Genomic DNA, 27,202 nt, shown 5'->3' with positions numbered 1-27,202 from the left:
CCTGGCTGCTTGCAGTATTTTCTCCTTGACCTGATAGTTCTGGAATTTGAGTACAATATTCTTTGGAGTTTTCATTTTGGGATTTCTTTCAGTAGGTGATTAGTGGATTCTTTCAATGACTATTTTGCTCTCTGGTTCTAGGGTATCAGGGTAGTTTCTTTGATAATTTCTTGAAAGATGTTGTCTAGGCTTTCTCTTTTTTTAGGTAGTCCTCTAATTCTTAAATTCTCTTTCCTGGATCTATTTTCCAGGTCAGTTATTTTTCTTTTTTCTTTTTTCTTTTTACATTTTCTTCTATTTTTTCATTCTTTTAATTTTATTTTACTGATTATTTGTCTCATAGAGTAATTAGCTTTTATGTACCCAATTCTAATTTTTAATGCATTACTTTCTTCAGTTAGCTTTTGTACATCCTTTTTCCACTTGGTCAATTCTACTTTTGAAGGAGTAGTTTTATTCAGTAGATTTTTTTTTTCCATTTGGCCAGTTCTACTTTTTAAGAAGTTGTTTTCTTCAGTCAGTTTTTGTGCTTCCTTTTCCAAGCTGTTGATTCTTTTTTTTTCCATAATTCTCTTGCATATCTCATATCTTTTCCCAATGTTTCTTCTACTCTCTTACTTGATTTTTAAAATCCTCTTTGAACTCTACCAAGAGGACTTTTGGGGCTTGAGACTAATTTGTATTACCCTTTGAGGCTTTGCATGTAAGCATTTTGAAATTATTGTCCTCTTCTGAGTCTGTGTTTTGATCTTCTCTGTGGCCATAGTAGCTTTCTATAGTAAGAGCTCTTTTTCTGTTTTTTGCTCATATTTTGAAGTTGAGCTCTATTCCTGGGACACAGGGGGCACGGTCCCAAGCTTCTTGCACTGGCGGCCAGGGACGTGATCACTGGTTTTTAGACTATGGCCTCTGGGGCAAGTGGCTTGCCTGCTATGCTATGATGGCCTGGCCTAGTCATGCCTGTTGTGCCCTGGGTCCACGGTTGGCAGTTTGATTGCTGCATTGGGTCTGGAGGCCTCATTGCTGGCTTGCTATGGCACTAGTCTGCTGAGCCTGAATGATGGTTCCTCAGGTATTGATCTTTGCTCTGGCTAAGAGCTTCCCACTGGCTTGCCCAGATACCACCTGCGTTGGACTGTGTTCCCTCTTCATCCAAGTGAGATAGATCTTTCTTGAAGACCTTATCTTGGGTTGGAAAATTGTTTCACTCCATCTTTTTGTAGATTCTGTCTCTCCAGAATTCTTTTAGAGGCTTGATTTAATGGTATTTCCAAGGGAAAGTAGGGGAAAGCTCCTCCTGGCTTCTCTCTACTATCTTGGCTCTGCCCCAATAAAAGACTTTTTTTTTTTCGCTTTTTTGGTGAGGCAGTTGGGGTTGAGTGACTTGCCCAGGGCCACAGAGCTACTAAGTGTCAAGTGTCTGAGGCCAGATTTGAACTCAGGTCCTCCTGACTCCAAGGCCGAAGCTATATCCAATCTAGCTGCTCCTAAAATACTTTTAAAGAACATGACAAACTTGAAATTTTATTCAAGAAAGGCATTTCTCCTCCTCCCCAAGCAATTTTATGTTCTCATCAAAGTTACATTTTTCCAAGTAGACAGTCTATCCTTTTGTCTATTAAAGTTCTCAATGGTATAAGATTCTACTTTTTTAAAGAAATATTTTCCATAAATACAGCTAAGTTCTTACAGCTAATTTTGCCAGAATCCTGTCTAATAAGTGGTGATTGAAACACCATTAGGAAAACCATCTCTATATGGGGCTTTAGAAGTATTATATATATTCTTTGGTTTTGGATTGGGGAGAGCTAAAGAGGCACACAGAGAGAAAGAAATAGAGATAGGAGAGAGATAGGAGAGAGAAAGAAGCAAAAAGACAGGTATAATGAATAGAGATCCAGCTTTGATGTTGCTTTGTGACCTAAGTAAGTTACTGACTTTTAGTGCCGTCAGCTCTATTCTAAGATTAAAATTGTAGAGAAGATTCGTACTTGTTCTGATAGAAAGAGTTTACTCATCTGGTATTTGTACCTCTTCATACAAACATACAAATATACATGCATGTACACATGTGCATGCATACATGCATATGTGGATTCATATATGGTTTTGCACATACATGAGAGAAAAGTAAAGAAAAAGATGAAAAATTAGGAGTATATGGTATAAATGCAATCTGAGATTTCATTCATTTTTTTGTCTTAAGCACATTTTTTTGCTCTCTAGGTTCCTCGTTGTTTGATAATTGAAGATTTACAGTTGGTAAAAGAAGAGCTGTGCTATTTGTTTAAGACAGATGACAGTGTTTATAAAAATAGAAGTCAGTAGGAGAAGCAATTTTTCCCCTTCTTTGCTCACAGTCCATCTCCAATATCCCTAATCCATCACATAATAAGCACTGTAATATTCATCATTACATATGCATAAAACTGCTGGCCTTCAGTTCTTCAGTTTCTCTAAAATGAATGAATACATTTGTCTTCATTAGTTGAACATAATGCACAAAACGGATGCAAATTATGTATCCTTCTGCAGGTCAAACCTTGGATAAAAATGAATTCCATTCTTTTATAACATGAGCAGCATTCTTTAAATGCTGGGAAAGTGATTTTGTGTTTTTGTGTTTAAATTTTAAAATTTGAAAGAATTAAAAAAAAGAAATTTATCATACAGCTCAATAAAAGCCATTATCCCTGGGGCGAGAGTGGGGAATTGGGGAAGGGGGCAGATGGTTAGAAACTAGGCTTTGTGTCATTATTAATTTTAGCCTATTGGGACTCAAGCCCACACATGTTTCTTTTTGAAATTGATAGTTTTATTGTATTTGACTCGCAAAATGGTTGGTTGGGCTGGTTATCTTAGTTGGTTAAAGCTTTGGTCTGATATGCTTCCTTCAAAATTATTTTTTAAAGGCAAGTAGAGAAAGGGGGCCTAGTCTTCAAAAAACAGACCGAACTGTCACAAGCATATACCTTGGTTAATTCCTTCCTAAAATAAGTGAAAGTGTCACCCAGTTAGTAAAATGTGTGAGACCAGATTTGAACTCAGATCTTCCTGACTCCAGGACCAGCACTCTATCCACTATGCCACCTTGCTGCTTCAAAGCAATCTGCAAAAGTGTCTTTAAATAGAGGGTGTTTTCCATAATTAGCAAAAGGCCCATTTGCAGAAGAGAGAAACAATCCTTTGTTCAGAACCAAAGAGTTATTGGCTCTGAAAGTAGACATTTATCTAAATTTCATCAATCTGTCTGCATTAGTCACTGGTAAATCCCAGATTTTGTTAACTTTTAATGCCTTTGTGTGATGAATCTTGGTGGAGAATGATTGCTCATTGATTTAGGCAAATTAGACTATTCATTGATGTAACATCTTTTAGTCTTGACTGACATGATAGCCTCGCTATGCAATGACAATAGCCAGGGAGTTTACTCTGGCTGTTGCGTGCTTTCACCATGCTTCAACTATATGCTACATATTCCCTAGAGAATGCTGGAGGAAGACATATGATCTTAACAGGGACAGGGAATGGACTTGTAATTTCATTGGTATAGGAAACTCCCTCTATGAATGCAGGCAGATACCTTCTGTGCAACTTATAGTATCAGAGAAATGCCTGGATCACTGAGAATTTAAGTGACCTGCCCAGGATTGTGTATCCACAGTGTGTTAAAGATGGAACTTGAACCTACATCTTGCACATTCTGAGGCTGGCTTTCCATACACTTCACTATGCTGCTTCTCATCTGAATGATTGTAGATCTTAAAATCATATATTTTTAAGGAACAGTGAGTTTTCATAACCAATATTCCACAATGGACCATAGCCTTACCATTTCACAGTTCCCTGAAAAATGTCAAGTATTGCATAGGATAAGGTGTGGAGGCGTTGTAGTCTACAGACGTAGAGGGCATATCCTTACTAATGGAGTTTCCCAAAATGAGAAAACACCCACATTTTGGAAGGAAATTTACAACTGGGTGTGCATCCATAGAAAGGCAAGAGTGAAGTGCTTTGATTCCATGCTGCGTAAAAGATTGGTTAGAAGAACTAAGGATATTTAGTCTAGAGAAGAGAAAGCTCAAGAGGAACGTGATAGCTACCTTCAAATATTTGAGAAGTTACTGTGTGGAAGAAAGATTCGATTTTTCTGTTTGGCCCCAGAGAACAGTAATGGGAGCAATGGGTAGAAGTAGCAAGGAGTCAAATTTAGGCTCCATATGGGGAAAAACAAACAAATTAACAAAAGCCTTCTAACAACTAGCACTTTCTCCAAATCAGATAATTTCCCCACTAGTGGAGATCTTCGATGGTTTATCTCGTGCACACAGCATATTGGAAGTCTTTGGGTAGAGAACTGATGGTCACTTGCATCGTAGGCGGTAGGATTTTAGTGAGGGACTTAACCATATGTTGATGTTCAGTCATTTCAGTCGTGTCAGACTCTTTGTGACCCTATCTATGGTTTTCTTGGCAAAGATACCGGAGAGATTTGTTATTTCCTTCTCCAGCTCATTTTATAGATGAAGAAACCAAGGTAAATAGGGTTAAATGACTAGACCAGGATCACACACACATACCCATTATATGTTACTATCTTTCGTCTACCTTTCCTCTCTTTTCTGTATCAGTCCGATGGTATTTTTCTAGACAGGAAATGTAAAATATGAATGAAAGGTAACTGCTGAGTAAGATTCATTCTATGCAATTTAGACATTGTTCTGATACAGTTTTTCATGATCTAGATGAATATCTTTTCTTTAAGCAAATCTGCCATTATCTCAAGCTTGAATCTTCTAAGCAGCCTAAAAAAGTATATTCAAGAAGAGGATGTTTCCATAATGTAGTGAGGATTCTTGTTCATATATGGTCTAGATTAGATCGTCATTGAGACTCCTTCCAATTCTGAAATCCTGTGGTTTATAACAGAGTCATAGTTCCACTGAAGTACTGAGTTCAGTGATTCAAGGAAGCCTAGAAAGTGAGAATCTATGTCTGGGTCTCTGAGACTCTGATATGTTTTTCAATTTAGTTTAGTAAGCTTAGGATTGAAGTTCCTTAAAGCAACAATTTGGGTTTAATGCAAGCTGAGAAGCTCTTATTAAGGGCCATAATCCAAAGTCTGGGCAGATGACAGGAGAAGTGATAAACCTGAAAAAGACTAAAGTTATAGATTATTTATAGTCTGCACCAAGGAGAGTATTACAAAGCTCTCTATATTCTTTGATTGGACTGCCTTTAATTAAGAGCATTAAAATATCACCATCAAGTTTCATAACAAAATGACAGCAGCACTAAAAGCCATATTTAAATCTGATAGGAGATGCTAAGCTCCACTAATAAGCCAGCACACTATAGTGGAAAGCATTAGAGGTTTTTCAGTCAAAGGATCTGAGTTCAAATCCTACTTCTGATGTTTTGTGACCTGGAGCAAGTTACTTAAGCTCCCTTTGCCTTAGTTTCCTTTTGTCTAAGATGAAGGGGTTGGACTATTTGACTCTATCTGTTTCAACTCCATCCAGATGTGATGAAAAAAAAAGATTTGCCAGCTATCTAGAATGGGAATACATGTTGGGGAATCTTTCTAATTGATTGAGTTAGTTATATTCTTCAGCATCGTAGAACCCTTGAATTTCAGAGTTGGAAAGGATTTTAGAGTTTATCTGGTTAGTGGCATCTTTTTTACAAATGATAAGACTGTGGACCATAAAAGTGAAGTTACTTGTATAATCACAGAGTCAGAATATTCAGGTTGTTGTTATTTTTAATAGTTTTAGTCGTGTCTGACTCTTCATGACCCTGGTTTGGGTTTTCTTGGCAAAGATAGTAGAGTGGTTTGCCACTTTCTTTTCCAGCTCATTTTACAGATGAGGAAATTGAGGCAAATAGAGTTCAGTGACTTGTGCTGTGTCACGTAGCTAGTAAGTGTCTGAGGCTGGATTTGAACTCAGGTTTTCCTGACTCCACGTCTGATGCAGTATCACTGTGCTACCTAGCTGTCCCAGCATCTTCAGGTAAAACTTCCTAGAAAGAGCACCTTGAAGAGGGCAAAAGATTCAAAATGTATTTTAAAATAAATAGTGTGTGTATATGTTTGTACACATTTTAATCACCCTACATGGCTATAAGAAGCATAAAAACTATAAAATCACAGAACAGTTGTGAGTGTTAAAAGTGTGAACATTAATGAAATGTATTTGATTAGTTGAATGCAGCTTGTTACACTACAACATGAATGTTGAGAGTAGAGTAGTAGCTTGGGACAGAAGACATTTAAATATGATTGTGCAGGCCCTACACAGTTCATTACTCTAGGATGCATGCAATTTTTCTATAAAGGAGGATAAAAAGAATTACTTTTCCTTCTGACCTTTTAAATTGATTTCAGATTACAGAAACCAGGGCTGAAAGTAAAAGCTTTGACAGGATGGGAGATGACCACAGCATGGTTAGGATGATTTCAGTGCATTCTGCAGCAACTTCAGAGCTTGGTAACTTGCTGTGAACCTTTTAAAAAGCAATTCATTCATCAATAAGCATTCACAAGAAGTTAAAAAAGCAATGCTGATTTCATTTGTGACTTTGCTGCCTTCCTGATGTATGGAAACATAATAAAAGAAAAATTGTGAGCTGGTAAAACAAAAAAAATTTGTTTTCAGGTTTAAACTGATGATATAGACAAAGAGATAATCCAGAAGTGTATTATTTACATTAAATAACTATATTGAATGTCACCTAGTGCTGGAAAAATGTGAAAATTTTAATCTAAGCAGTGGAATTTCTATAATTATCACTGTCATCATCATTGTAGTTATAGCTAACATTTATATTGTGCTTACTATGTACCAGGCACGGTGCTAAGTGCTTTATAATTATCTCATTTGATCCTGACAACAACCCTGGGAAGTAGGCATTCTTATTGCTCCCATTTTACAGATGAGGAAACTGAGGGAAACAGAAATTAAGTGACTTGCTCAGGGACACATAGCTAGCAAGTATCTGTGGCCATCTTCCTGATTCCACTATGTCCACTACCTTATTTGATCCAAAGCAACCCTAAAGGGTAGTGAAATATTATCACCATTATATATGTACAAGTGAACCTCCTACAGGCTAAGTGACTTGCCTAAGGTCTCTTTTCAGAAGTCAAGTTTTCTGACTCATTGTCCTATCATCATCATTCTATCGCATCACAGCTTCTTCACAAAAATCCTAAAATGATGTTAATGTTATAAATCCAGTTTATATATCCACAAAGAATCAATGTTTAGCAAGCCCACAAAACAACATTGAGGTAGGTAAGAATGAGTATCAACCCTATTTTACACATGAAGAAACTGAGCCATGTAGAGGTTAAGTGATATACCTAAGGTTAATTGGATGTCAGAGCTCGAACTGGAGCCAGGTCTACCAAATTCCTATGTCTAAGGATTTTTCATTTTGTAATGCATGCCATTTGATGGTGCTTTCCATACAATGTCACTGCAGACAAATCTTTATTATTTACCTTCTAGGCTCATATCTGGTTCAACCTGACTGCTATCAAAATAATACTCCAGTAGCATTATGTGACTTTCACTCTTGGATTAGTTAATTCTTTGTGTTTAAATTCAGCATTTTTATCTCTCCACAATTTCTTATCCATGCTATTGTTTTACAGTAAACATTTTTGAAAGTTTGCTCTGAATAGGATGGCATCTTAGAACTAGATGGGGGGGCAGCTAGGTGGCACAGTGGGGCAGCTAGGTGACACAGTGAATAGAGCACCAGCCCTGGAGTCAGGAGGACCTGAGTTCAAATCTGGCCATAGACACATAACATTTACTAGCTATGTGACCTTGGGCTAGTCACTTAAACCTGTTGCCTAGCAGCAAAAATAAAAAAAAAAAAGAAGTAGATGGCATCTTAGAGGTCATTGAGGCCAAACCCTTCATTTTACAGATGGGAAAATGACATGCATATATGGGAAACAAGTTATCTAAAGGCCACACAGGAAGTAAGTGGTAGTCATAGCTGGGATATAAACCCAGGTCCCTTGACACCAAATCTATTGCTTTTTCCAGTGTACCACTTTACCTCCAAAGAACAACATTATCATAAAATGGAATTTTTGGTTACCAAAAAACTAAAAAACAAAAATAAAATAGTATCTTGCAAAAGGGGCAGCTACGTGGCACAGTGAATAGAGCGCCAGGCCTAGAGTCAGAAAGACTCATCTTCCTGTGTTCAAATTTGGTCTCAGACACTTCCTAGCTATGTGACCCTGGACAAGTCAATTAATGTTGTTTGCCACAGTTCCTCATCTGTAAAATGAGCTGGAGAAGGAAATGGCAAACCATTCTGGTATCTTTGCCAAGGAAACCTCAAGGGGGGTCATGAAGAGTTGGACATGACTGAAAAATGACTGAATGACAATATCTTGCATGATCCTTCCTATGATATCTTTAGATTCATTACATTATAATTCATATACTACTGCAAATAAATTTTGGATTCAACCTCAAATTATGATGGCATATTTGCAGCCGACTTTTCTAGGTAGAAATAGGAAACCACATTGCAGCATCAACATTGTTTGAAGAAACTGAATCAAGATATCCAAGAGCATGTTTTGAATTTGGCAACCACTGCAGCTGCATCTCCTTGGAAAGCCCATTCAACTCTTTTAGTGAAAATATTGGTCACTTACACCTTTCCTTGTTAACTGATAACCATGATATCTCAACATTTGAGTGCAGAAATAAGCCATACATATTTAGGCTTCCCATAAAATTAATTACAGTTTGACTATGTCTTAAAGTGAAAATCTTAGTTGAGATTATATAGATCTTATCTGGTTCCCATATCAAAGCTAGCAGTGTAAACATTTTGTAACATGTATTTTTAATCCATTTGACACATTTGACAAGGCAAGCAAGGGAAGTAGGCATTAAGGTATATTTCAAATTTCCCCTGAAATAATATAATTTATATATAAAATATAATTGATATAAAAAATTAAGAAATGCTGTGCACAGCAAGGTGGAGAGATGAAATCTGAAGATGAAACACATGTCAAACTTCAACAAGCAATCGCTAAATAAGTTTTAAAACATTCATTGATTGACAAGGATTCAAAGTAGTAGCAAAAGACTCTTTTAGATAAGTACTACTTAGTGGTGAAGTAGGACCTTTGAATTCATCATACAAGGAACTCTGGGTATGGAGAATCTGTTCATCCATTCCAGTCTGCCACTTAAAACCTCAGAGATTTAACTGAGGGCACTTAAAGGTTAAGTAACTTGCCCATTGTTATATAACTAGTATGTGTGAGAGATGGAACTTGGACTCAGCTCTTCTTGATTTTAAGGCTAACCTTTTATCCACTAAGCCACGGCACCTCCATAATGGAGTAATAATAAGTTGATGTGAACACACACACACACACACACACACACACACACACACACAAGTATTATAGGATCATAGGAGCACCAATCTAGACTTGAAAAGGAACCTTAGCATCTATCTAGTCCAAACTCCTTAACTGAGACATGAGGAACCGATGCCCAGGAAACTTAAGTGGCTTGTCTAGAGTTATATAGATAGAAAGAATCAGAGCCAATAGAATACCACTTAATTTCATTCAATAAGCATTCATTAAGTGCCTCGTATGTGCTTGACACTGTACTAGGTGTTAGCGATAGAAAGGTTTATAAAATAAAATTCTACTGTTCTTCACGTCAGTGAGTTCATACTCTATGTGACAAACTGACTTTATAGGCTGGCATAAGGACAGAAGTCATTGTTCATGATTCAATTTTCTGTCCTCCCTTGTTTAGGTATCAGTCTCTCCTGGTTCTCCTTCTACCACTCTTAGCATTTTTTCTCTCATTCCCAAAGTTTCTGTCCTTCTGTTCTTTCCCTTGGTAATATAGTTTCTTTCTCCCATGGTTTAAGCTATCAGATCTTTTAAGGTGGTTAATAATCTGTTTCCTCAGCCCTTACCTCTCTTCTGAGTTCTAGAATTGCATTTTCCAATGTCTAAAGACCATTTCCATTTATATATCCCACTTCAAATCCATCATATCCTAAATTAAGTTCATAGTCCGCAACCGAACCAGCCCATTAAACATCTGTTTTCCTCTTTGGATTTCACTGCTTTTGTCAGTGGTATTGTCCTTCACTTTATCATCCAAGTTCAGATTGTGGGGGTTATCTTTGATTTGCCCTGCTTCCTCACCTCTTATTTCTTGTCACCAAGGCCTTGTCAATTGTTCCTCTGTAATTGTTCTCATATTCACTCTTCCTCTTTTTTATTTCACTGCTTTCTTTCTAGTATGAATCCCCATAAATACCCACCTGGACTATCTTAATAGTCCCCAAACTCCTAACACTTTTCCTCATCTCCCCTTTCTTCCGCCTCCAATCTGTTGTTCATTCAGCTTTCAGAATAACCTTCTACCTGTACAGTTCCTCATGTATATGTCATTCCTCTGCTTCAAAGCCTTGGTGGCTCCCTATTGCCTATCATTCTAATGTCTAAACAAGAGCCACATCTTTCGATGCAAGTCAATAAAATGTTATTGTGTCTATTTTGTTTTCAGGGCCATGTTTAGTAATGGAGTTACACTGGTATGACGAAATGTTTTGTTTTGTTTTGTTTTCTGTACAGAAATGATTCGACCATTTTAGGTGAATAGACCAGGTAATTCAGTCAACAATAGCTGCTTGACTTAAACCAGTTATTCAGCTGAAATAACTAACTAAATATCTGATAAAAATGAGTATAGAGGTGTGCTGCATAGAAAGCTACTATTCTTCCTACACTCAAGATTCTTGATTTTTTTTTAACTTTTGGAAGAGGTTCTTATAAAACATAAATTCTAAAATCAAATTATTAGACCTAATATTTATCCACCCTACTTTTGAAGAATATGTTTGTGATAGTGAAAACATTCTACAAAATGTATTTCAGTTTCAGTTCAGAAATCTGCATGTGACATATGCTGTCATTGTGTCTGAGTTAAATATACAAGACAGGCTTTCTTAGAATATTGTCTGCTCTCCAGGGACCTTGAGTTAGTTATTTGAAGGAATCATCACTGCATGGCGCCTCTGTCTTTGGTAGCCTAGCAACCTATTTCTTTTCAGTTGAATGGGATGTAAAGAAACCCTCAATATTAATCACCTGAAGAATTTTTTGATTGTTAATATTCCTACTGTGTGCAAAATCCTTTGCTAAATGTGGAAGATAAAAGACAAAGCAAAACAAAACCAAGACCAGCCTCTGAACTCAATAAGTTTTTATGTTGCCTGGAAAGTGGGAGGTATAGTCTGCGAAGAGATGAAAAGATATAGGGGTAATTTGCATAAGTCTTAATGGGCAGCTGGAAATTTTGTCTAAATGAGATGGCATGTATGAATTTTGAAGAAGCTAAGGCTTCTGAGAGATAGATGCAAAGAGGGAGAATATTCTAGGCTTGCTGGGCAACTTTCAAAAGCACATGGTATTGGGGGATGTAATGCCAAGTTTAGTGAATTTGTGGGCTTACTTGGCTGGATCATAGAGTATATGAAGAGGTCTGGAAAGGTTCTAATAGGGTTATGAAAGGATCTAATATCTGAGAAGTTTCTAGTTTACTCTGGAGGCCACTGAAGATTCTAGAGTAGGAAACTGACATGTGCTATGGGAAGGTTATTTCCACAGTTAGGTAGAGGATAGATTATAAATTGGAAATACTTGACACAAGCTTGATTAGAGGTGTTAAGGAATGGAACTTCAGTGGTGGCCTTATGCAGTTTATTCAAGGGATTTCATAAAAGTACAACTGAAGAAATGTAGTAAATTCTTTGACATGGGGTGAGGGAGTGAAGGAGAGAATGGGGTTGAGGATGACTTCAAGGCTAAAATGTGATATTAATCTGAAAATTATTAGTAAAAAGGTATTATTAGCAGCAAGAATATGACAATGTAAGGTACAACAAACACTTGATTAAACTTAAAACATGTCTAGGTCTCTATTTTTAAAATCAGTGTTTTCTAACAAGGTAGGACGACTCATAATTTACATCTATATGTTTCTTTCCTAGAGATACCTTACACTTATCGATCAATAAGAGTATTGAGCCTGGAATCAGGAAGACCTGAGTTCAGATACAGCTTCAGGCACTTACTAGCTGTCTGACCCTGAGCATGTCACGTAACCTGTGTTTATCTCAGTTACCACAAGCATTAAAATAGAAATGATGATATTAGTTACCACCTACCTCCCCAGGTTGTTGTAAAGATCAAATGAGATCATATTTGTCAAGTGCTTAGCACAGTGCCTGATACTTTGTTGTTGTTTAGTCATTTGGTCACGTGTGAATCTTTGTGACCCTGTTGATGTCCTTGGGGTTTTCTTGCCTGATGCACAGTGAATGCTTTTCTCCTTCTCCCAGAAGTCACCTTGTAGCATGTAGCCCAGCTGTATCTCTCAACCAGTTTCTCTTATTTTAGAGTCCCCCCTTTCCTGTCCAGCCCACTTCTTGGAATCTTTATAGAGATTTGCAAATAGGAGTCTACTGGGCACACAGACTAATTTTTTTTTTTGCCAGATACTGTTTCTGTCTTCATGACATTTTTCTTTTGTATCTATCCACTTTTTACCCTAATTCAGGACTTTGTCACCTCACACTTGCACTATTGTATACCTGGACTATAGTCTCCTTATTGGTCACCATGCTTCATGTCTCTCCCCGTTCCAAATCAGCTAATACAATATTCTTAAATACAGTTCTGATCATGACAGCCGCTACTCGGTGAACTCTAGTGTCTCCCTTTAGCCTCCAAGAGGAAATATAAGGTCCATTTAAAAACCTGGTCACTTCCTACATTTCTATCCTTATACCCTTCCACAATTTAAGATCCAGTTGTATTGGCCTCCCTGATATTCTCACAGAATATACTCCATCTTCCACCTCACTGCCTGGGTAAGCTGTCCCCAATGCCTGGAATGTTCTTTGTCCTTACTTCCATCTTCTAAATTTGCTGGCTTCTTTCAGCTCAAATACTACCTTCTGTGGGATGCCTTTTCTTGTCCCTCTGGGAGCTGCTAATGCCTTCCTCTCTCAGAGAGCCTTTCCATCTGCTCCATGTACAATCATGTATGTTTGTTGTTTAGTATGTCTGCATCTTTGTGACCCCACTTTTGGCATTTTCTTGGCAAAAATACTAAAGTGGTTTGCCATTTCATTTTCCAGCTCATTTTACAGTTGAGGGAACTGAAGTAAATAAGGGTAAGTAACTTGCTCAAGATCACATGGCTAGGAAGTGTCTGAGGCCAGATTTGAACTCAGGAAGATGAGTCTTCCTGACTCTAGGCCCAGTGCTGTATCCATTGTGTTACTACCTGCCCCATCATGCACATACTTAATTATTTACAGGTGGTTTCCTCCATTAGAATGTGATTTCCTTGAAACCATGAACTGTTTTTTTGTTTATTTGTTTTTTGATGTCCAGAGTACTTAGTATAGTCCTTGGCAAACAGTAAACATTTAATAAACACTCAATGACTGATTGACTAATATTCATACCCCATCATTCTGTTTACTTCTTTGGAGTTAAATCTTTAATGATTCAAACCACAGGGAGGAGCAAAACGTCTTTTGGTCTTTATTTTTTGTAAAGACTGTCCAATAAATTATTTCATCCCATGGTTGACATAGGAATGAAACCAGCACCCACGCTAAAAAAATAAATTAACATAACTTTTCCATGACATAATAAAGAAATGAGAATTCATTACTATTTTTAATATTTTCTTATTTCTTCCAGTTAAAATTATGATAGATTATAATTAGGAAGCAAAACATGGCTTGGTTCTTAATGCTTGCCCAGAACATATTCTCGCCAATTCCACATTCCATTTTCTTTTTTCAAATTGCTACCATGTTGCTTCTACCCCCAGAAAATGAGGGGTATCATTAATTTCATATTGATTCCAACAGAATATCAGAGAGAGAACATTTGTAGTTTATTTCATGAGTATATAGCAGGAGCACTAGGTTTTGTTCACAGTGGCAAATTATGATATTCATAAGCCACAATAGGACCAGGAAGAACACCTGGCAAGGGTTCAATTTGCACCCATCGAACATTTCCTTAAGTTTGGGGTTTTTTTGTTGTTGATAATGTAAGGGGAAAATAGCCTTATTGAAGCATTGGAACACTTTTGCAGTTCAGTAGGGATGACAGGCTGGCAAAAAAAATGGTGATTCTTTCAGCGTAGCCCAGGAACAGAAATGTGCTGGCACAAAATATTACTTGGCCTACTCCCAACTTGATACATACTTGCAAGTCTGCTTTCCAAATAACCACACTGTGAAGTCATGCTTGGTAATTATACCTCCAGAAAGGCAACCACATCAAGCTTTATCAGCCAGACCTTGTCATTCTTACAAGTACTGTCACTGCAAGAGTTATTGCAGAGATGGTGGAGTTGGCTTTTTTTCAGAAGGCCAGATGGGAGAAAAGAAGACTTTTCTAGTAGAACTGAAGTGATGATGTAATTTCAGAGTGTCTTCATTTTATAGGGAATATGCATGACTCAGCAAATGTTTAACTTAGACTAAAAAAAGATCATGTTTCCTCTGTTCAGTAGAAGCTAAAATTAGACGTGGTGAATGGTTAGTATCTTGATGGTATTATAGATTCCAGTGGATCAGAGACAAAAAGGTATGACAAAAAGAATGGTGGGTTTGGAGTTTGAAACTGTTTTCATAAAAATAATTGCTAGAATTATATAGCACATCAAGGTTTCTAAAGCACTTTGTGTTTATTATCTCATTTTATTCTCACAGCTCTGGAGGTGAGTGCTATAATTAACCCCATTTTACAGATGAGAGTAAAGGAAGGAGAGGGAAGAAGCATTTATTAAGCACCTACTTACTGTGTGCCAGGAATTATACAAAATGCTTTATAAATGCTGTGGTTATTCAGTTGTGTCTGACTCTTCATGACCCTATTTTGGGGTTTTCTTGGCAAAGATACTGAAGTGGTTTGCCATTTACTTCTCCAGCTCATTCAACAAATGAGGAAACTGAGGCAAAGTTAAGTGACTTAGAGTCACACAGCTAATAAGTGTCTGAGGCCAGATTTGAACTCAGGAAGATGAAGTCTTCCTTACTCTAAGCTCTGCACTCTATCCACTGTGCCACCTAGAATTATCTCATTTGATCCTTTCCGCAACCCTATTATTATCCTCATTTTATAGTTGAGAAAACTGAGGCGGACAGAGATTAAGTTACTTAACTTATGGTCACATAGCTGGTAATTGTCTGAGACAGTATTTGAAATCAAATCTTCCTGATTGCAAGTGCTGCGCTCTGTTGTTTATACCACTTAATCTCCTTCAAGCTTTGTCTCATACTACCTCATGTAACTTTGGGTGAATCATTTAACCTCTTTGAGCTTGAAAGTAAGGTGAATTTTAGTGTGTACATAATAGTTCCTTTTTACATAATAGTTCCAGGATCCTAGATAATATTTCCCGTGAATTATGGTTGAAAACATCTCTACCACGCTTGTGCAATGAGATATAGGAATGACATAACGTATGCCTGCTGTGTGCTAAGTCATGATAATATTGCTAGAGTTAACCTGTGAGCTTAATGTTGGCAAGATGCCTTCTTTGTCTTTTGCCCTATAAAGCAAGTGGGCACTGGTCAGTGAGTAGGGAACCCATTTTGGGATTTGAGTAATGCATAGAGGAATGCATGTAGCTGCCTTGATTGGCCCCCATCAAGGCTTAGGGGATCTTGAAGGAGTTGTACTCCTATTCTCCCCTGCCCCTGCGAGAAGTGTCATTAGGGAATATGGTAGGAGTTGATACTCCCATTTCAGCAAACTCCTTTTGAAAATAATAGACTAGAATAAAGTAATCTTATTTAACCCCTCTGAAGCTGACTTACTGTCTGACTGGATCAAAAGTGAGCCTGTGCTAGAAGCACCTTTTAGTGTTAGGAGCCGTTCTGTGTTCTCCTGCCCAACAAGTGGTGTTACCCATATGTTTACCAGTGAAACAGGGCTATGGTTTCCTTATTTGTAAAGGGAGTGGATTGGATTAAGCAACTTGTAAATTTCCTTCCCACTCAAAATCTATAATCTCATAAAGGGATGTCCTGTAATAGAATAATAGAAGCATGCTAATGTGATAAAAACGTGTATCATTTGTCAGTGAATTAGGATGTTATTCAGCCAATATTTATTTATAATTAATACCTACTAAATATTTGTGATATAAAGATTATATAAGAGATAGCCCATGGTATTAAGAAGCTTGCCATTTAGTTGAATAGAATGTCACAATGTACACAGAAATTAATCAATAGTTATATGAATAGGAGAGTGCCGGCTGCTTTAATGGATCTGTGATATCATTCACGTGGGCCCTCCCACTAGTAGAGAAGATGACAATCCAGACACACTCTTTCATCTTGTGCTAGTCTTTCCCATGTGTTCCCATTAATCCTCCATAGAATAGCTGCCTCTATAAGCTAAAGACAAGCCTTTAATTCTTTTAATATTTTGGGGGAACTGGTACAGCAACTTTTCCTATTACTACATGACTGGCCCATGTCCTTTTTCAGTCATATATTTTCTAGATCATTATGAAGTAGCTGAAGTTAAGCACCAAATGATTGTTACAGACTGTAAGTATTATGAGAATTTAGAGGACAAAATGATCATAGAAGGCAAGAAAAAGCATAGTGTAGTGGATAGAATCCTGGACTTGGAAGCAGGAAGATTTGGGTTTGAATCCCACCTCTGATACTAACTGTGTGATCCTCGGCAAGTCACTTCACTTTTCTGGGCCTTGGTTTACTCATATATAAAATAAGAGGGTTGGACTTAATGACCTTTAAGGTTCACTCTAGCTCTAAATCTATGTTTTTATGAGTCACAAGGGAAAAAGGGGAACTTAGAAGAAGCGGTGGAACTTAAATAGAAAGGAGGGTGGAGGGTAGCCTAGAGAAAGAAAACTGTATGAACGGAGGTGGAAAAGTGTTCTGGAGTTACAGGGTTTGTTCAGGGGAGAAATGTGAGATATGGTCTGAAAAACAGATAAAAATCAGTTTGCATGCCAGATTATTCATTGCAGCATCACAGAATTTAGAGCTAGAACTGGGTTGATAGATCTAGAATTGTAGTGGACCTGAGAGGTCTTCTAGTTCAACATTTTCATTTCATAGATGAGAAAACAGGCCCACAGAGGTTAGTTAAGTAACATGTCTAGTATAGGGATTATAGTCAATAGAACCAGCATTTAAATCCCCATCGTCTAATGCAGTAAAAAAAACTAAAAACTGAAGGGTCTTCAGTACTCTCCTTTATTCAGTGGGAAATCATAATACAGCAGGAGGATAACATGTAAAAAGTAGTGTTGTAGGAAAATTAGTCACACAGTGGTGTGGTATCATATTTGGTCATGTCCTTTTTCTCTTCATGTGTTTCTCCCTTAAACAAATAAATGCAGTTGTGGTCTCTGTCTCTGTCTCTTTCTGTCTCTCTCTGTCTCTCTGTCTCTCTGTCTGTCTCTCACACACACATTTTTAAAAGATTTAATAGTATTTTCCCCAGTTGATGTCAAGACAATTTTTAGCATTCATTTTTACAAGATTTTGAGTTCCAGATTTTTCTCCCTCCCTTCTCTCCTTCCCTCTTCTGAAAATGGTAGACAGCATTCATATAGCTTATATGCACACACACAAATTTTAAGAAAAAAATTTTCAAAGATCTATTTCCCTCACTAATTCTTTACTCCACCAATGCACAACAAATCCTCTTTTTTCCTATGAAACAGCAGTTGTTGCTGCCAGCACATACTTTTCTAAGTAGAATATTCTTTGCCCTTTTCAGAGCAGATAAAGGATTAAATTACAGGAGCATTCTGACTGGGGGTACAGAAAGGGGAGAGCTAGTTAGCCTCAAGGCCTCTAACCTTGCCCAGCTGCTCCTGGTCTCCTGTGTTTCTTCTGAGTTCCTCCCACAGAGCTGGTATTCTTGACAAAGAAACACTCACATCTGAATTTGTCTTACTGCAGCTAGGACAAAGCAGCAAGATTTTCAGCAGTAGCACTAATAAAACTGTCATGTTTTCTACATCAGTTTTACATGTACAATTTTAAAAATTGTCCATGTCTTCAGTATACTTGTTGACTGGCACTGACTTGTGGAGAAAATAAGGGGGGAGAAATATACCTGAAGAAGTACAGATGAGCCACATGGGGCAAGAAATATGCAACTTTATTTCCACTTTCTTCAGCCTTCTTGACAACTGGAGAGAAAACTTTTCTGATATTCCATAGTATTTTTTTGCTTCTGGTGACCACATGCCACATGTCAGCACATTGAATTGTAAATATTTGTAGAATCATAAGAAAACAGATTTAGAACCAGAAGGGATCTTGGAAGCTATCTAGTCTAACCTAACAAGGAAACAAGGCCCAGAGCAGATAAGTGACTTACTCAGTCATACCTACAGTATGTAGCAGAGCCTGGATTTGAATCCAGGTGCTCTGATTCCAAGTACAGTTTATTTTCCATTATACCTCTCTGTCTCTTTCACCCTCAAAAAATGCAATTAAAATTTAAGAAGAAAACACATTTCCTTCCTGGTAAGAACTCAATCTTATGACCAGTTTGCTGTAAAGATATTACTGGCTGGAAATAGTTTGTAACATTGGGTTTTACTTTTCTGTAGGCCATGAGAGCTTCCACGACCTTGAATAACATGAAAGAAGCTTGTGATTGTTGTTATTGTTGAGTTATTTTTAGTCATGTCTAACTCTTTGTGACCTCATTTGGGGTTTTCTTGGCAAAGATACTGGAGTAATTTGCCATTTCCTTCTCTAGCTCCTTTTACAGATGAGGAAGCTTATATAAACAGGTTTAAGTAACTTGTTCAGGGTAACAGAAAGAAGCACGTAATAGTCTATGTTATTTAAAGACATTCAACAGTTCATATATAATGGATATGCATTGTTATCATTCAATTGCTTCTACTCTTTAGTATGTAGTAATAAACAAAAGCTCTGATGATTTCTTCATAGCTAACCTTGGTTTCCATGAATCACAAACAGAAAACTCAAGTTCTGAGTTTCCATTGCTTCTTTCTTTGTGGGAGACTTTAGATTGACTTATGGAACTTGAAATTGTTTCTTCGGTTAAAATCAAGGGTCTTTCCCTATATAATGGAATTGAGCATGAAGTGTTCATTCATTCATTCATTGAACAAATATTCAAATTAAGCACTGACTTTGTGTAGAGAATTTATGTTAGGTGCTGGCGAGGATATAAAATTTAAATAAGAAAATGTCTGCCCTTATGGATTTTACCAACTAGTAGGGAGATAAAACATATATGCCACTAACTATAAACGTATAATACTATATGATATCATATAATTGCAGTTTTAAATAGATTGCAAACCATCAGTAGGGGAAAAAAAGGTTTTCTAAAGTGAGTGACTTTTGAGTTGGATGTTAATAAAGCATGTGCAAGATTTAAAAATCAGAAGTAGGGAAAGGATAACTTTCTAGTTATAAGTATTAGTGTGACAAAGATAGAAGCCAGGAATCACAGAACATGTTCAAGGGCCAGCAATAGTTTTCTTTTCTTGAAGCAAAAAATATAGAGTAGTGTAACACGAGATGAGTCCGAACAAAGTGTTAGCATATTGCACGGGGTTTGTAGGCCAGGCAAAAACAATTGAATGTTGCTTGGCAGGCAATAGGGAGCTACTGAAGATTTATGAGTGGAAGAATGACACCACAAGATATATATGTATACACATACATACATGCATATATAAAGAAAATTAATCTGGCATTAGTATATAGAATTAATTAGAGGGAAGTAGAAAGGCCTGTTAGGATATTTTTAATAGTTCAACTCGGTGGTCATAAGGGCTAATGCTGAGGGGATTAAAGTGGAACTATAGAGGAGAAGAACATATTTAAGAGTTATCCTGGATGTGGAATTGGTGAGATTTGGTCACTAATTGGATATAACAGCTAAAAAAAAAAGGAAGAATCAAAAATAAGTCCATATTTTCTGATCACGGAAATGTACAGTTGAGTAGGTAGTAACATTATTAAGTAGAAAGACAATAGTATCTCCCAATATAACCTTTCCTTATGAAATTCTATGGGTAAGAAATAATTAAAAGGATTTTTTCCCTTTTTTTTTTAACACACTCTCCTATGTTATAGGTTCTCCATATCGAGATAAGATCACCATAGCAATTCTTCAACTCCAAGAAGAAGGCAAGCTTCATATGATGAAAGAAAAATGGTGGCGTGGTAATGGCTGTCCAGAGGAAGAGAGTAAAGAAGCCAGTGCTCTGGGAGTCCAGAATATTGGTGGCATCTTCATTGTTTTAGCAGCAGGCTTGGTGCTTTCAGTTTTTGTGGCAGTTGGAGAGTTCCTATACAAATCCAAAAAAAACGCTCAACTGGAAAAGGTAAATATTGTTCTTTCACCACTTCAGCCCACTATTGTGTGTTTTAAGGAATCCATGCTTCATGATTTCACCAGCCAAAAAATTTGCCCAGTCCCTTGGCTGCTCATAGTCTTGTCTAATGTTACTTATGTGACAAAGGTTCACAACAAAGGATGTGAGGCATCACCTTTTGCAATTTTTAATTTCTTTTTAATGTGTTTAATTGTAGCCAGCTTTCAGGACAAGTGACTATTTCTCCTCTTATTCAAGCCTGAAAAAAGAGAGCTTTTTACTGCTGGAAGTTCACTGCAGTTAATTTAATGGAAGAGGAAGACACTTGAAACTGTAATATGGGAAACAAATTACTCTTCTACAAATCAATGTGGTATTAAGATGCAAAACTGACTATCAATGTAGAGTCAGAAAACTTAGAAATGTCTGTGAAAAAGATTGCATTCCAACTATTTTCATTTGAAAAAATTGCTTTGGTTGCATTTCTAAAGGATAAAATCAATACTGTTGCTGTGGATCTACTGCTGATTATGATTTAATCTTCTGTAACTTTCATAGATTTCTGAAACATGAATATTTCTTTGTTCTGCTTTGCTCATATAATCATTTCTAGGTTCCTTATTTCCTTGGAGAACTGACAACTGATATAGAGTTTTGCATTGATACATGGATATGTACCTGTAAAAGCTAAAGAAAAACATTAAAACATGAATATTTGTTGAACTTTAATACATTGAACATGATATATTTTACATAAGCTTTCCTCAATCAATGGAACAAAAATGTATCTTTTCAACTGTCTTTGCATCCTTGAAAAGTTTGTGACCTGTCAGTCCCTCAATTTACGGTGCTATATTTCTTCATATACACATGAATAGTAATCCTTGGGAACTTTCCACATAGAGAATTGGTTCCTATTCAGATATTGGAAGATTTTTTTTTAATAAAGAAAGAAATTGTTCAGGAAATCAACATTACTTCCTTTTTTTTTTTTAAAGCTATTTTAATCCTTCAGGATTTATATTGATTCATGTCTTTATCTATAAATAGTTCTTTTTGGTAATACTGCTTAAAATAAGGCTTAATATTGCTTTTAAAAGGCTTAGCTGTCAAATATTGAGGCAGAGTGAGGTCACAAATTCCTTTAATATTTGGAAAGCTTTATGGAATTATGTTGGTGAATATAAAGTAGATAAGTAGGATCTGAATATTACCCTTCATTACTGCAGAGCAACTAAATTCTGTCAACCTTTTGGAACCTTTGTACTTTTCAAGTGACTTTTTTTTCATTTGTTGCTAAAAAAGCATTTTCATTTCTTTTAAATAATTCAGAAATATCACAATTACTTATTGTCCCTGGGCCTATATTTTTTAAAATAGGTCCACTGTATTTTCATTTTAATGATCTAAATAACTCAATATCTTTGGTTTTAAAATAAACATAATTTTGATAAGTTTTATTATATATATATATATGTATGTATGTATATATGTATGTATATTATGGTAGTTTTTGACACCAGAACAACCTATTGAAAAATGAATAATTCAGCCAATTATTTTCGTGGTTTTGACTTAATTAGCTGGTTATATTGATGTATAATTATAGCCATAATATCTAGGTATAGATTTTACCTTAATGAACTTTGTTTTAAATTCAACTCTATGCCCTTTAAAAAATATGTTAAGCTCTATGTGCATAAGGTGGAAACATCTCTTACCTTGTCCATTTGAGTAATCTTGTCATTAAGGGTAAAGTAGTCTTTTTTTTTTCTTAATGATAAGGGCATCCCTGAATGTTAATACCTAACATTTATGCTAAAGAGCATAAGCAAATACTTTTAAAAAAAATAGGATTCATGTTTGAGGTAAGTGGTTGGACAATATGACTTTGGAGGGCCTGTATACCTCTGTAATTCTTCAATTTCCAAAACAACATCATTTTTTCCATTAATGATTTGTATTGTAATCTACATTATATACATAGAAATGTGGCAAGTAGTTGGACATTTAAAAACATAAATTAAATTAAACAAACTCTTACGTTTAGTTTCTTCCTAACCCTTGTTAGATGATCTATATACCCTTGAAAGGTAGCTTATATTCTTCAATGATAAGAATAATTGAAAAATGAGCAGTATAACTCTAATTTCACTTAGTATAATCTACAAACCAAAAGAAGATGTTTAATCTATTTAAATAACCTGCTTCTTTCTGCTGTACCAAATAACCAGTATGAGTTTTTCCCCATTAATAAACTTTGACATAGTGCAGTCACACAAAACTTTGCTTTGCTTTCACCAGAACATTTTAATTTGGCAAAAAAAAAACTTCCTAATTTAATTATTTTAGGGAAAAGTAAAGGTAGGAAACCTTTCAAAATGTTTCTTTTTTTTTTTTTAAATTCACTGAAGGTTTCCTAATAAGCAATATACATATTACATCTATTTTTATATGAGGGCAAACATGTTTTTGGAAGGGATAGACTGCATAGTAGAAATTGGTTTGAAAGGGTAAAACCTTCCACATATTTTGTTTCAGCACATTTCTTTGTGACGTCCTGAGCAGATGCAGTAGGGATTAGAGGAAAGTACACTGGCCTCCAGCTGGAAATGATGCATTCTCAGATCTTCCTTTAGGAGGTAGAGGAGGAAGGAAAATGTCAAAGTTATTGTAAGAACAAATACAAAAACCAGTCAAAAAGGGGGGAACTCCCCTAATATACATATACAGGGTATATATGCAGTAAGAATTGAGGAATATAAAAAAGGAAACAAATTATTCCATAAGTATAGCTCATTATACAGCCCTTAACAAATGTAATGCACTCTGCTAGCTGGGCTTTGGGAGAGGTGCTGAGAAAGGTGCAGCTACAGAGTTGAAGTAAAAACAAAACAAAGCATTATTTTGAAAAAGTGGATTTGTCTTTTTCTAGCCCTATTAGTGTGTGCAGCACAAATGATAAAAAACACTAAGCAAAACAAACAAAAGCCTGATAGAAGAATTATCAACCACATTATTTATTATGATACATTAGCTTCTTGACATTCGTTATTTATTGGTTTTTTTGAGAAACTATTATTTTATTATATTGTACTTGGCTGCTTGTTTGCATCTTACTAGATTTATTAAAACACTATAAAAACACTCTTGGACTTCTGTAAAGAATATGCATGAAACTAGAATTAACAAAAAAAGCTCATTTATAATATTAAAAATTGCATTTAACTTATATCACTTGCATTCCATATATGACTAAAATGTTCATGGGTATTCAACAAACATGTGCTCATTGCTTCATTAATTCATACAGCAAATATTTATTGAGTGATTAATATATACCGCATAACTGGGATGTACAGAGATGTATAATATGCAGCTTGAGTCCTCAAAAAACTTATATTATATCTTATGTCTGCCTACCTAATTACTTTACTTTCAACTTATCAATACTTGCTTATCAGTAACATCCCAAATTGTAGCTGCAACAAAATCAGGTTTTTGTATTTATTTTCTAAATTTATAAGCAGAAGTCAATACATACTCAAAAGCTGCAATCTCACATCCTAGTTTCATTTATACTGTGAATTAATGCTGTAGCTGTGTTCATAATTAACACTTTTTTTCATTGGTCTGATGATTATTTCATATTATTTATTAATTCAAAGTGGAAACAAATCAGGTGAATCTAATAGCTCATATATTGTAAAATGGTAGGTGAAATAAAAATATATTATTTTTATATTTTCCAATTGTATAAAAATTTAGAGTACTCTAAGACTTCAAAAGTGTTTATGAGGTGAGGTTAAAAAGATTGAAATATGATTGAAATGTGTGGATGTTGAAATTTTTGAGAACATGAACTGCATTCCTTCTAAGTAACCACAAGATGGTGTATTACATTATAATAAATCATTTAATTGTTTGATTTTTAATTTAAATATTAGTGTGCTGAAATGTCTGTCATTTTTAAAACTTTTGAAAGTCAAACATTTTTATAGTGCTTGTACTACAAACTATGGTGTCTATTAAGTATTTTGTTATCTTTCCATAAAATGGGCAAGTGTTTGTATTTGATAAAAACAGACATTTATTGTATTATATTGATTCTTAGAGGTCAGTCTTGGAGGAAATTTGAGAAATAGAAGTTCATTTCAACAATCTTGCATATATTTGATTTATTTTTGTTTTTGTTTAATTTGTCAAATTTACTTCTCATTTTGTTATCCTAATTTTGATTGAAGCTGCATGCTTTTTCTAGGCAGAACGATCTAATAATTATCCAGTAAAATTTAAGGTAAAATATTCTGTCCCTAATATGAGGATTTTCAAATGATTTCTTATTTTACTTTTAAAAATTATTGTGTCTATTAAATATTCCATTAATTTATAGTGCCAGTTAGGCACTTCGGCTTATATATGTGAATATGCACATTTCTTCATAAATATGCAGGGTGTCCCAAAAGTCCTAGTGCAGGGTATGTGTTTGTATGTATATGGCTGTAGTTACAGGTATTTCTAAAAGATCTGAACAAAATAAAAATGACTTCCCTTATTTGTATGTGTTGTATATAGTCATAGACATATCTATAGATATAACTTACATTTCTTAGTAAAATAAAACCCTTCCCTTTAAAAGCATAAATAAAACCCTTTAAGTGAGAAACATCATTTGATTCATAGCTATTTCTGCTTTTCATTCCTATGATAAGGGATAGATAGATAGATAGATAGATAGATAGATAGATGGATGGATGGATGGATTCCTGCTTTGTCTTCATGTGTAATAGAGAAGTAACTCCAATGGTTTACTTTCTCTTTAGGAAATCTTACGTACAGATTTTTTTTTTTTACACATTCCTTTAATTGAGAATTGTTTTAGGGAGATAAGTTTCTCTTCTTACCTGAACTCTTTTGGCCTAGAAACTGTGAGCCCAGACTTGAGAGTAGCCAAATCTTGGTTTCCTTTGTTCTTTGGTGTTTGAACATAAAGTAATTTCAAATAAACTTAATGATCCATCAGATAAATAAAACAAATAGAGTGTCTCTTCAGACTAACTTTAGAACCCTTTTACTCTTATTGCTGCTCTGACCTACTTTTTATTGAGTCTTTTAAAATTACTTAAAAAATGAAGATACTTGTTCAGCATTATTTTTGGCAGAACATCTCATTTTAGCTTATTTTAATTGACATTGCCAGCTATGTCATCTGCTAAACCAAGTCCAAGATAATCTAAGCACAGCCTTTTTTTTTTCAGAAGCTGCAAATTCAAAAAAAATGTATTTGAAAAGAAAGAGGATATTTTCCAGGACAGGGCTAAATAAAAATTGTAGGAGGTGGTGGTACATCAAAGTAGGAGGCACCATAAATGAAACATTGCTATTTGGGAGCTGATAATGGAAAAAATTCACAGTGGTACCAATATAATATGCAGTTTGGAAAAGATAATAGGGCAGGTGTGGTGTGTCAGGAAGCATTTTTCTAAGATTGCCCTACCTTCGTTCTATGCAAGCTCTGCTTGAATTCTGACTAGCTGTTCATAGATCCCTGTACACATCACTTCATAAGTATTTTTTTTCTCCTTGAAGGAAACTTGAGAGGAGAGCAGTGTGGTATTTAAATACCTTTTCAAAAATTGATTTCTTATAAATGTTAGCTGTCACAATTACAAGGAAGTTCTGGAGTACCTTATTGTGTTTAGGTTATGAATATTTTAAAGTATCAGGACACTGACAGTTAAAATTGTATAATTAATACTAATTTTTTAGAAAAAATGTAGTGGCCATTTGCAAAACTTAAAATACCAACTTCTCTTCCTTCCTTTTCCATTTCTCTCTCTCTCTCTCTCTTTCTCCCTTCCTTCCTTCCTTCCTTCCTTCCTTCCTTCCTTCCTTCCTTCCTTCCTTCTTTCCTTCCTTCCTACCTTCCTTCCTTCTTCCAACAGAACAGTGACTTGTTGGATGTAGGAAGCTAATAATGTGGATTTCCTCTACATATCCAGTTTGATACATTCTTTGCAATTTATAGTCTCATGGAATTGCCTGGGGCACTGACAAGTAAACTGACTTGCCTGGGTAGCCCAGCCAGTGTGAATAAGGGATGGGACTAGAACCCAGGTTCACACATTGGTTCTTTATCCACCAAACCTAACTGCCTTTCAGATTTCATTCATTGGATTTAATATAAGCAAAAACCATATTATGACATTTTTCTTTCAGATTTGAAAATGTTAGAACAAAACCTGGCCAAATAGTAGATTTATTTCTCTTTCTCTCTCCTTTTGGACATCTTTATATTCCATTGATCCTTTATTTAAGAGCTTATGGCAACTAGGGGATGCAGTAGATAGCGCTCTGGTTTATAATCAGGAAGACCCGAATTCATATACTATCTCAGACACTTATTAACTGTATGACATTGGGCAAATCACTTAACTTCCTTCAGTCTCAGTCTCCTTTTCAATAAAATGAGAAAGTTGATCTGGAGGACTTTCAAATCAGTTTTAGTTCTGAATCTATAATTCTGTGATAGCTTCATGTTCATATGCCCCCCTTCTAGCAGTAAAAATGTAGATTCTAAAATAAACATGTTTAATTAAAGCTCTATATCAACAGGGTAATGACAACATAAAAAATTAAATAAAAGCCCCCAAAACACAAGGAACTTTGGAGTGTTAAGCATCATTTGACTATGTTTATTGAAATATAGCCATGAGGCCTACATT

The 27,202-nt window shown here is 35.6% G+C and overlaps 1 protein-coding gene across 1 annotated transcript in view; it reads left to right on the top strand.

Annotated features, from left to right (window-relative positions):
* The window catches only part of GRIK2 (glutamate ionotropic receptor kainate type subunit 2), a 798,700-nt gene that overhangs the window by 760,146 nt on the left and 11,352 nt on the right, over positions 1-27,202 (top strand). Inside the window, exon 16 of the mRNA XM_020998276.2 lies at positions 20,236-20,486. Coding sequence (XP_020853935.1) covers positions 20,236-20,486 — 251 coding nt within the window. The remainder of the gene's footprint in view (positions 1-20,235; positions 20,487-27,202) is intronic.

This window comes from Phascolarctos cinereus, unplaced genomic scaffold, assembly GCF_003287225.1.
Source record: "Phascolarctos cinereus isolate Bilbo 61053 unplaced genomic scaffold, phaCin_HiC Scaffold_5;HRSCAF=322, whole genome shotgun sequence".
Taxonomy (NCBI): Eukaryota; Metazoa; Chordata; class Mammalia; order Diprotodontia; family Phascolarctidae; genus Phascolarctos; species Phascolarctos cinereus.
The sequence above is the reverse complement of the archived record's forward strand: the minus strand, read 5'-3'. Positions and strand labels throughout refer to the sequence as shown.